This window comes from Palaemon carinicauda, chromosome 28 (assembly GCF_036898095.1).
Source record: "Palaemon carinicauda isolate YSFRI2023 chromosome 28, ASM3689809v2, whole genome shotgun sequence".
In the NCBI taxonomy this organism is placed as follows: domain Eukaryota; kingdom Metazoa; phylum Arthropoda; class Malacostraca; order Decapoda; family Palaemonidae; genus Palaemon; species Palaemon carinicauda.
In genome coordinates this window covers 79,313,898-79,326,397 of record NC_090752.1, presented here as the reverse complement: position 1 = coordinate 79,326,397, position 12,500 = coordinate 79,313,898, and the positions used below count along the sequence as shown (strand labels likewise).

General features: G+C 38.4%; 1 protein-coding gene across 1 annotated transcript in view; it reads left to right on the top strand.

Moving 5' to 3' along the window:
* The window catches only part of LOC137621901 (uncharacterized), a 341,038-nt gene that overhangs the window by 249,273 nt on the left and 79,265 nt on the right, over positions 1–12,500 (top strand). The window contains exon 8 of the mRNA XM_068352405.1: positions 12,295–12,421. Coding sequence (XP_068208506.1) covers positions 12,295–12,421 — 127 coding nt within the window. The remainder of the gene's footprint in view (positions 1–12,294; positions 12,422–12,500) is intronic.

The window sequence follows — 12,500 nt, the reverse complement described above, 5'->3', positions numbered from 1 at the left end:
TATGGTAATTAACTGATCTTTTGATACTTCCAATATCAAGATGTTTGCTCGTTAACTACTCTTCTTATGGTAATTAACTGATCTTTTGATACTTCCAATATCAAGATGTTTGCTTGTTAACTACATCTCAGTACGGAAAAGCGGCTGGCAGAATTTTCATGGGTGGAATTTTCTTGGGTGGAATTTTCTTGGATAGAATTTTCTATGGGTGACATTTCCGGGTGGAATTTTCTATGGGAGGAATTTTCATGGATGGAATTTTACTGCCACGTTGGCGTTAACTTCAATACTTATGCAGCACTGAAAGAATTACTATCAACCTCATGTCTCTCTCTCCCACAACACGCACATGCAAAAGAAAGGTTGGTAACTTCAGTCCTTATCCTCCCCCGTATCTCTCACCCAGTATAACCAGACGAATAGCAGTTTAATCTCATTACTCTCTCTCTCTCTCTCTCTCTCTCTCTCTCTCTCTCTCTCTCTCTCTCTCTCTCTCTCTCTCTTTCATGCTGAAAGTAGGACTCCTAACTTTATTACACATTTTTGTAAATCGTTCAATATTTTACCGAAGCGAACTAAATGCGAGCCTTAAAATCTGCCTCCATAATCCAATGCTGGCTTAAATAATCGTTTGTATGATAATGACTTGAAAGTCCCTAAATAATTTGATTTCTTTTGTTCTTTTTTGTGAGTGTGTGAAAACTCAGCGACTCCCCTTTCAGGTGCTGCATTTTCAGTTTATTCAAAAATACCATACATTTTTCATACAACCGTATGATATTCTTTTATTTGCCTAATATTAATCGTAATTCTACTCTATTCAACATCAAAAATACAATTCTGATCGAGATTGACCATATTTTGCAGAACACTCAATTATGTATACTAATGATTCGCGATCTACCGAACTGTGGCTCGAGTCCCGCTCAAGCTTGATGGTGAGGTTGACGACCTCACCATCCTTGTGAGCTAAGGATTGGAGTTTGGGGGAGCCTATATGTCTACCTTCTGAGCCATAAGCAGCCATTGCCTGGCCCTTCCTGATCCTAGCTAGGGTGACGAGGGCCCAGGGTACTTTTCATATATATATATATATATATATATATATATATATATATATATATATATATATATATATATATATATATATATATATATATGGTCGGTGTCGTGGGTATTGTCTTGCTTAGCAAGGTTAGTGTCACTGTCCCTTGGCTTTGCCATTCATGAACGGCCTTTAAACCTTTAAGGTGTTCCGATCAACTAAGTTACGTAATTTTCAGTCCGGTGAGTGTCTGATTGGTAAACTTCTAAGAGATCGTTTTAAATATCCGTTAAAAAGGACAAGAGACAAACAAATGTCACACATATTTCCAGAAAAACATAGTGTTAAAATTCGTTGGGTGACCCAATTAAGGAAATGTTTCTTGTTTGTATGTATGTATGTAAGTATGTAAGCAGTATATATACACACATATATATATATATATATATATATATATATATATATATATATATACATATATATATATATATATATATATATATATATATATATATACATATATATATATATATATATATATATGTATATATATGTATATATATATATATATATATATATATATATATATATATATATATGACACATGTAGACGGATAATGAGACGTCGGAATATGGGATTTCTTCATTTATTACCAAAGGTTCGTTCGTAAGTAAACTGTACACAACTACCCTCTCAGGTGAGGGAGTTGTCAACTCATGCGCCCAAAGGCAACTAAAACTCCCCTCGCTAACAAAATGCAACAGTGTACAATAACATGCTGGGACATAGGTTTTTGTGGAATACTCATGAATATTGAGTTCATGTACCTTGACGTACAAGAAATCTCTACATACATGAATTAGGATATTATTCCCCTTCCCCCAAGCTCCTCACTCCGGGAGGAGGTGCACACTCGTCCTCACTAGTCTATGATATATGGAGGACGCTCCAACCCGGCATAGGCATGGCATGTACTAAACAGAAATGCAACATAATATATATATATATATATATATATATATATATATATATATATATATATATATATAAATCACCCAAAAAAATAACACATCTTCCACAATGTGGAGGATTGATTTTTTTTTCATTTATTTGTTGTTTGCCAAATCCAGAGAGAGAGAGAGAGAGAGAGAGAGAGAGAGAGAGTGTGTATGTGTGTGTGTGTGTCAGCGAGCCAGAGGTAGTTAGTGTATTGATTATTTGTTGTGAGAAAGACTGTTTGTTGGTATAAATGAGATTGTTTTTTTATGTTTTTAGTTGGGTTACGACAGTGGTGAATGTCTTGGGTGAATGACTTTTTTATTTGACTGCAGCTAGAGGCAGTTGTGTGTGTGAATGCTGGATTATCATTATTATTTTTTCGACCAGCGTGGAAGTGTTTGATTGTTTTGACAGTAAGTACAATTTATTTATCTTTGCTAAGAATCTGAATAATAGAAAGTTCATTATTTATCTTTGATTATAGTGCGATAGTTTAGTTAGCTAGGAGTGTTCATAAGTATTTTTCATTTTTATTTTGTATACCGTAATTCCTCCTTAGGAGATCAAATTGATTTTTTGAATGGTGACCAATTGTTGATGACCTGGATTGTTTTGAAGGACCTGATTTGATTGTTCTGTGAGATTATGACGATGATGATGGTGATAATATAGAGTGCCCAAATCAAGTGAGGCGGGTGTCGCAGATTGCCACAAAGTTATCTGTCTGCCACAGAGTTATTGTGCCAAGTGTTGCGTCTGCAAGAGAGTTGTGGCATTGGGCTAAAAGGACTGTTGGCCGTTGTGAGGACAAAGGGGTCCACACATAAACAAATATTTGGTTATTTATTTTTTGATAGTTGTGTACACGCACATGCAGTTATATATTTTTTTCCTATTATTCTACATTATGGTTATTTTTGTCTGCATTTTAGTATTAAGTTGATGATTAGTTTTAAGTATGGTTATTTTTTTGATTGGTGATTCGGTTCAGTTTTAAGTTTATAGCTTTAAAGGATTAGGTATAGATAATAGATTCATTTGAATGCAGTTGATTCTAGTTTTGAATGTTTTGTTATAAGGAAATATAGTTTTAAGGTTATGATTTGTTTGTATGTCCTTTTTGCCCAAGACTCCCGCTGCTGATAACGTAAGGGGAAAGTTTGTATTGAGGAGAAATTTAGAAATTTGTCAGTAAGTAAGATTCAAGGGTGTGGGGGTTGCTGTTGTGACATCCCGCCACAGCAACAAAAAAATAAAAAATGAACTATTTCATGTAAATATTTACACAAAACAATATAAATAATTCCACTCATTTCTTCTGAAGATCTCTGCAACTAAAATACAGAAAACCGAAAGCGAAAAAAAAAAATCATAACATCAGTTTTACACCTCATCAATAACCTCCCTCTGGTTGCGGGCAATACAGGCTTCTTGGGCAAGACAGGGGTAAGAGTAGACATTCCTTCATCCCTCGATTTTACTTGTCCGGGTTTACAGCATAATTTCGCAACACAACTCACCACCACCGTTTCGCCATTTGGTTAAATCACTACAACACTTGTACTTGCAACTTTCAACCGGTGGCTACTATCCGTTTTCCCGAGAAAATCATTCATCTTCCCTCCCTACTCTCATAACATTAAGTATTCACATCTACACATTCTCTAACACTAACTATCCTCAAGGCTGAACTTTAATCCCGCAGCCACTTAGCATTCGGGAACCGACCTGGCCTCAGCAACCAGTAATCATATAAATACATGGATAAAACAGCATCCACCTGACGGATCTCACTTGACCTATTTTACCTCTATTGTTTTTAGGTTCACTCAGCAAGGTTGTACATATTTCCACAATCAGCAATATTACCACAACATTTTACATATACATTAAGCATCAACATAAGGACACATTGTTATCATCAAGTTTATTTGAAAACACGTCAAAAGAAGAAATGAGGTCTGTTCAAACAACAACAACAGCAAAGGAAAAACAAATTTCTACTCATCAACTCGAGGGATGTCACGTATGCAGGGGGTAAGGAGGAACACTTTTGAAAACTACCTCTTCAGGCAACACATGTATATGTGCCTGATGAAGTTCAGACACTGTGCCATTAACAATGATTTGTATCACAACTGTTTTATACTTAACCATCTTTACTCGGTACGGACCCAAATACGCTGGCTCTAGTTTGTGTTTCCTAGGTTGTAATCGTTTCAAATACACACGATTGCCCCCAAATACTTTTACCTATGCAGTTTTAAACCGACCATCATACTTTGAGCTGTGATTTTCATTAGCTCTTTTCAAAAACCTTTCAGTGGTGTCCATTACTCTCCTCAATAGATTTAATAATTATACACGGTATTGCTAAGTTGAATAATTTGGCAAGTGTTGTGAATTAACGAGTACCCTATATGGTATCACAGGATCCTGTCCATACACTAAAAAGAAAGACGTGTCCCTGAGCGAAGCATTATATGCAATGTTCAAAGCTACCTCAGCTGTAGGAAGCATGGCGTGCCAATGAAGGGGGTCGTCAGCCACTAAGTAATGTAAAATCCGCACTACTTCCCTATTATGCGATTTCACTAATCCATTTGCTGAAGGCCTACATGCGGTCACTGAAAAGTGTTCAATTTTCATCAAGTCTGTGACCAATATCACCACCTTATTTATAAACTCAAGACCATCATCACTTATCAAAATTTTCGGGCAACCAAATCTAGTAATGAAAGAGTACAGCACCTGGGCTAATGAATTTGCCGATTTATCCAACATTGCGTAAGTATGAGAGTGCCGAATAAATGCATCCAAAAATACACATATATACTTCTGTTGCGTTAAACCCGTAGGAAATGGTCCTACTATATCCATATGCACTATAAAATGTAATAGGAAGCACAGGCCAGTTTCTGGCTTCTGGTATAGTTTTTTTATGTTCTTTGAAACAGTTATAAGCATGACAACCTTTTATGTAATTATAGATTTTTTCATTCCTAACCAAAAGAAGGATTCATGTGCTCTCCTTAATGTTCTGTCAATCCCTAAATGCCCTGCATATAGACTTGCATGAACAATGTGGATGGCTCGATTAATTAAAGAGGGAGGAAGAACTACCCAAGCACAAAATTCCCCTCCCCTCTTCTCGTGAGCACAATATAAGATATTTTCAATAAACTTTCTCACGAGGCCCATTCAGAAATGACGGATAACTCTCCGATTCCCCTTTAATCGCTGCTCGCACTCTTTCCATACATTCCTCTTTTTTCTGTCCCTCTCGGACTTCTTTTATGTCCCAACCTCCCAAGTCAATCAAACCTGCATCATCAGGGCATTCATTCTGGACACCCCAGGTCATGTCCTCGGTCACCCACATATATTCCCCTTCACCATTTGTATCTCTCTCTCTCTCTCTCTCTCTCTCTCTCTCTCTCTCTCTCTCTCTCCCATCTTCTGCATGCACATCGGGAGAATTCTCATCCCGTTCTCTATTTTCTCTATTATGATGGGGGTCTTCATTGTTTTGGTTACGTTCTTTGTTCCTCTTGTGTGACCTAGTTGTTACTCCTATTGCTGCACCTCTAGAGAGAGCATCAGCTACCTTGTTAGCTTTACCTTCTATGTGGTGAATACCCTTTTTATTAAACTCTAACAATCTCTCAATCCATCTCGCTTGACAAGAGGTCAAATCATTTTTATAATACAAATCACGTAAGGGGCGATGATCACATTGCAACTTAATCGACTGACCTAATAAAAAGAACCAATGCCTCTCTAGAACCCAAAGAATAGCCTAATCCTCTCGATTAAATGCACTATAATTGTTTTTTGCTCCTTTTAACGCCCGGGAAGCAAAACAAATGGGTCGCTCTCTGCCTTTATCATCTCGTTGAGAAACTACGCCACAAATAGCTACGCCACTCGCATCTGTTGTCACTAAAAACAGGCAATCAAATCTAGGATATGCGAGTAATTCATTGCTAGTTAAGGCAGCTTTCAAATGGTTAAAGGCCCTTTCTTCTTCCCCTCCCAATTTATTACTTTTTGTTTCTTTAAAGCACCTAAGGGTCTCGCTATGTCTCCAAAACCTCTTATGAATTTACGGTAATACCCAGCAAGTCCTAGGAACCCAGCTACATCCTTAGAGTTAGGTGGCCTGGAAAAGTCTCTAATAGCCGCTACTTTACTGGGGCAGGGTTGGATACCTTCTGGGGTTATTATGTGACCTAAAAATTCCACCTGTTTACAGAATCATTTGCACTTTGACAAAACTTTACAAATATTATTATTATGTTCTTCGGCCGTTTTCCTTGTAATCATGATATCATCTAAATAAACAGGACCATTATGGCCAATTAAGGGCAACAAAACCGCCATCATTACTCTAGAAAAAAGACTTGGAACATTTTTAACACTGAAAGGAAGAAAATTAAACTGAAATAAATGATCGTTAGCTATGAATGCCGTTTTACAATTAGTTCTTTCTTTGTCTACATCTTTTCCCGCTTCTATGTGAAGTCAATATTTCTGATCAGCTTTCTCCATCTACCTCTATCCCACACCTCATCACCGGTTAATCCCTTTGATCGAAGGTCATCCTTGATACAGTCCATCCATCTTCACTTTGGTCTTCCTCTCCTTCTCGTTCCCTGTACCTCCATTTCCATCACTCTCCTCCCAATATACTGTTCATCTCTTCTCATGACATGACCATACCACCACAGTCTACTTTCTTGGATCTTATCTGATAGTTTTTTACCTCCTGTGGTACCCCTAATTACCTTATTCCGTATCTTATCTCTCCTTGTCACCCAAAACATCCATCTCAACATTCTCATCTCTGCCACATCCATCTTCTCTTCTGTCTTCTTTATTGCCCACGTCTCCGCTCCATACATCATTACCGGTCTCACAACAGTCCTGTGTACTTTACTTTTGAACTTAACGCCTATTTTCCTGTCACACAGTACTCCACGCACTTTTTTCCAATTCTTCCATACTGCTTGTATTCTGTGGTTTATTTCTGCCCCCAGATCACCATCCTCTGCAACTATTGATCCTAAACACCTGAAATTTTCAACTCTTTTCAATCTCTCTCCTTGTAAACTAACTTCCCCATTCTCTTCATTTTTCAATCTCAAATACTCTGTCTTTTTTCCTGCTGATCTTAAATCCTCAATTTTCCATTTCTCTTCTCCACTCCTCCAGTTTCTCTTCTACTTCCTCTCACCTAGTGCTACACGGTATAACATCATTAGAAAAAAGCATACACCAAGGAGACTGATCTCTAATACCTTGTGTTACTACATCCATGACCAGATCAAATAGGAAAGGGCTCAATGCAGACCCCTAATGTAGTCCCACATTTACTGGGAAACTTTCTGTTAGGCCTACACTGCTCTTAACATTTGCTTCTGCCCTCTCATGCATATCTTGGGTGATTCTTACATATTTCTCAGGGACTCCCTTTTCTCTCATACATCTCCACAGCTCCTGACGTGGTACTCGATCGTATGCCTTCTCCATGTCAATAAAGACCATATGTAATCCTTTCTGTTTCTCCAAATGTTTTTCTATCGTCTGCCTCAAAGCAAAGATTGCTTCTAGAGTCCCTCTCCCAGGAATGAATCCAAATTGTTCATCACCAATTGTTGTTTCATCTCCGAGTCTCTTCTCAATGATCTTCTCCCATATTTTCATTGTATGGCTTATCACCTTTATGCCTCTGTAGTTGCCACATTCCTGGATGTCTCCCTTCCCCTTATAGATGGGAATGATTAGGCTTCTTCTCCATTCCTCTGGCATCTTTTCCTGATTGAAGATCTTTTGCGTCAGGTCCCACAAGATATCTATGCCTTCCTCTCCAAGACTCTTCCATACCTCTACTGGTATATTATCCAGTCCTGAAGCTTTACTATTTTTCATTTTCTTTACTGCTTGTTCTACTTCTCTTCTAGTCACTCCTATGGTAACTGTCTCGTTTAGGAGTCCACCTTCAAATACTGTTCTTGGGTTCTCCTCATTCAAGAGTCCTTCAAAATGAGTTTCCCACCTTCTTTTAATTTCATTCTCTTCTGCTAAAACTATACCATTGCTATATTTTATTTGCCTTATCTGTGTCAGGTCTTTAGATGCAGCATCTCGGGCCTTAGCAATTTGTAATATTTTCTTCTCTCCTTCTGGTGTTTCCTTCTCTTTATAGACTTCATTTAATGTCTCTGCCTTTGCCTTTGCTACTGCTCTTCTTGCTTCTTTCTTTGCTTGGTTATAGTTTTCTTTATCTTGCTATTGTCCTGATAGATCTGCCTTCTTCTTGGCTTATTTCTTGGATTTTACCCGTTCTTGCACCTCATCATTCCACCAACACGATTCTTTATCATTTGAGGGTTTTCTTCCTGATGACTTTCCAAGTGCTTCCTTACCGATCCTTAGAATCACTTTACTATTCTCAGTCCACCATTCTTGTACATCCTCATGTAACCTTATTGCTTCCAGCACTCTTTCCTTAAACAAGACTCTCAGTTCTTCCTCTTTCAATTTCCACAACTTAATCTTTGGGTACATTCTCGTCTTTTTACTTCTCCTACAATTCCTTAGTCTGCAATCAATACCAATAACCTGTGTTGCGCTACTACACTCTCCCCATTTATCACTTTGCAATATCTAACTTCCGTCAGATGGTCTCTCTTACACAGCAGCAAATCTATCTGGCTCTCTCTGCCACCGCTACTGTAAGTAATCAGTCTGTTAATCTTTTTCTCAAAGAAGGTGTTGATTATTGCTAGGTCAAAAGCCAATGCAAAATCAATCACACTTTCTCCCCCATCATTTCTCTCACCCACACCCAACCTCCATGTACTCTCTCTATCCCTTCCCTACTAATTCCCAAGTGGCCGTTCAGATCTCCTCCTATAATTACCCTTTCCCTTGCAGGAATTATTCCAAGCTCCTGGTCCGTCTCCTTCCAGAATGTATCCTTCTCCTCCTCTGTACATCCAGTTTGCAGGGCCTAGACACACACCACATTGACTATTGTTGCTCCCAGTCTTAGCTTTAAACTCATAATTCTGTCATTTTTCCTATTCACCCCAATCAAATTTTCCTTCAACTCTTTCGATAATATTATTCCTACTCCATTTCTTCCTTCCATATTTGCTCCACTGTAATATAATTTACAACCTTTGCCTAGTTCTCTTGCATTATTTCCTTTCCACCTGGACTCCTGCACACGGAGCATTCCAATCTTCCTTCTCTCCATGAGGTCAACCAGCTCTCGCCCTTTTCCAGTCATTGTCCCCACATTCAGAGTTGCTACTCTCATCTTCTCCTCAGATATTTTCCTCTGAGCTTGCCTCTTTAACCCATCCCGGCCATGACTGGGTAGCCCTTGCCGATTTTTCGGAGGGATCAGGCGAGGTCCCAACGCGTCGCCTAAGGGGAACGCCCTAGCATTAATTTCATTCTGATTATACTCATTGGCCACAGTTGTTTGGGCTAATTTTTCATTGGCGGATGCCTGTCCTACCACCAACCCTCCCCATTTACCTGGGCTTGGGACCGGCAACAAGTTGAGGCTGGCTTGGCCCCCCCTTTCAGTGGCTGGGTTTCCGTTTTATATTTACTGTCTTCCTGAATGAGTATTTGATAGTATCCAGATTTTAAATCAACAGTTGTAAAATATTTGCTATCCCGTACTTTCACAAGTAATTCTTCAATTCGAGCTTTTGCTCAGAGAGTTTATGCCTCAACTGAAAAGGAGTACAATTTAATCATAAGAGAAACCCTCTCTGGTACAACTCAGGAACATAAATGGTGGTCTACCCTTAAATCTGCACTCTTTGGTGTAGATGCAACAGTTCCTCCTTTACTTAAACCAGATGGCTAAGTCACTCACTATCCAAAGAAAAAGGCAACCCTTTTGGCTGATGTTTTTGACAGTAAACAGAGTAATGAAAAACTTGAACTTCCTCATTCCTGTTTTCCTGAGGCTAAACTAACTAGTTTAGCTGTTCGATCTCGTGAGATTAAAGCTCTGTTGATGGACCTTGATGCTTATGGAGGTATTTTTCCTTTGTTTTTTATAAAGACAGCAGATTTCTTAGCTCCAAAGTTATCTGTTATTTTGCGCAAGTTAGCAAGAAGAGGAGCTTTTAGCACTTGCTGGAGAATTGGTAATGTTATTCATCTATGTAAATGTGTTTGTGGTAGCTCAAGTCCCACTGATTACCGCCCAATTTCCATAACTCCCATATTATCTAAAGTTTTTGAACCTCTTCTGGCAAAACGTCTTAATAGGTTTGCAATTTGGTTTTCGTAAAGGCCTTGGAGCATGTGATGCCCTTCTTACAATCTCCAATGCAGTACAGAAATCCCTTGATTGTGGTCGGGAAGTTCGTATGATTGGCCTTGATTTTAGTGCTGCCTTTGACCGTGTTAATCATGAGGCCCTTGTTTTCAAACTGAAACAGTTGGGAGTGGGTGGGTCGTTTCTTAGCATCATTATTGATTTTTTAAGTAGTAGATCTCAAAGAGTTGTTGTTGATGGGCACCATAGTGAGTATAGGAATGTGATATCCGGTGTTCCACAGGGTAGTGTTCTTGGCCCATTACTTTTCATACTATATACACATGACATGTGGTTTGGCCTAGAAAATAAGCTTGTTGCATATGCAGATGATGCTACTCTCTTTGCATCAATTCCATCCCCTGAATATAGATCTGGGGTTGGTGAATCCCTTAATAGAGATTTAGCTAAAATTAGTGCATGGTGCAAATTATGGGGTATGAAGTTGAATCCTAACAAAACTCAAAGTATGATTGTAAGCAGGTCAAGGACGGTGGCTCCTCAACATCCGGATCTCAGTATTGATAATGTTTCTTTAAATTTGTATGACTCTTTCAAAATTTTAGGTGTGATTCTCGACAGCAAATTTACTTTTGAGAAACATATAAGGTCTGTGTCTTCTTCAATTGCACAAAAAATTGGCTTATTGAGAAAGTCTTTTAAGATATTCGGTGATCAATCTATTCTGAAGAAGTGTTTTAATTCTTTTATTCTACCTTGTTTTGAGTATTGTTCTCCTGTCTGGTCTTCAGCTGCTGATTCTCATCTTAATTTGTTGGACAGAAACTTACGGTCTATTAAATTTCTTATTCCTGATCTTGATATTGATCTCTGGCACTGTCGTTCAATTAGTTCATTATGCATGTTGCATAAGATTTTTCATAACTCTGACCATCCTTTACATTCAGATCACCCTGGACAATTCTATCCTGTTCGTAATACTAGGCAGGCAGTTAATTCTAATAGCCAGGCCTTCTCCATCATAAGACTCAATACTACGCAGTACTCTAGAAGTTTTATTCCAGCTGTTACCAAGTTGTGGAATGATCTTCCTAATCGGGTTGTTGAATCGGTAGAACTTCAAAAGTTCAAAGTTGGAGCAAATGCTTTTTTGTTGACCAGGCGGACATGAGCCTTTTTATAGTTTATATATGACATATTTGTTTTTGACGTTGTTAATAGTTTATATATGACATATCTCTTTTGACATTACTTTTTTTTAGAATGATTTATAGTTAATTTGTTCTCTTCAGTTATTTATTTCCTTATTTCCTTTCCTCACTGGGCTATTTTTCCCTATTGGAGCCCCTGGGCTTATAGCATCTTGCTCTTCCAATTAGGGTTGTAGCTTGGATAGTAATAATAATAATAATAAATGCATTCAACTTCCTATAATCAACACACAATCTCACCAAGCCATCCTTTTTTCTAACAGCTACAATTGGAGAAGCCCAGGGGGATTCGCTCTCCTCGATTATCTCTTGTTCCCTTAATTTATTAATTTCCCTTTCTATCTCTCCCTGGAAATGAATGGGTACCTTATAAGGCCTTGACCTGATCGGCTCCGCCTGCCCAGTTTCAATGCTAAAGGGAAATCGATCAATCCTTCCTGGTGGCTTATCTCCAATTGCAATTACATCGGAATAATTATTAACAATGTCACTAGTTACAGGCTGATCTTCTGACAGACAATTTTCACGCTTACATAATCAAATTCTGAGTGCGTTCGTCTGTGCGGACTGGAGTTGTGGCTCTCAACATCCCATTATAAGCAATTTCACATAACTCTGATTCACACACACAGAATCACCTCCTGGAACAACATTTTTTTTTTTTTTTTTTTTTTTTGACAAAATAACTATCGTTATATCAGCTCTGTTCTCTTTTATTTCTGTCAAGCCCTCTAATATTATATTGGCCCAATTGTCATGGGGTTTAACAACTACCTTAGTTAATTCCACAAGAGGGCAACACGGGGTCATAGATATGCTCGTAAGGGTCTGGGGAGACAACACTTCTCTCACAGGTACAGCTGTTACCAGACTTAAATGTCTCTCCGAGCTAACACACGCACTTATTCTCTCATGACTTTCTATCGGCAAAAG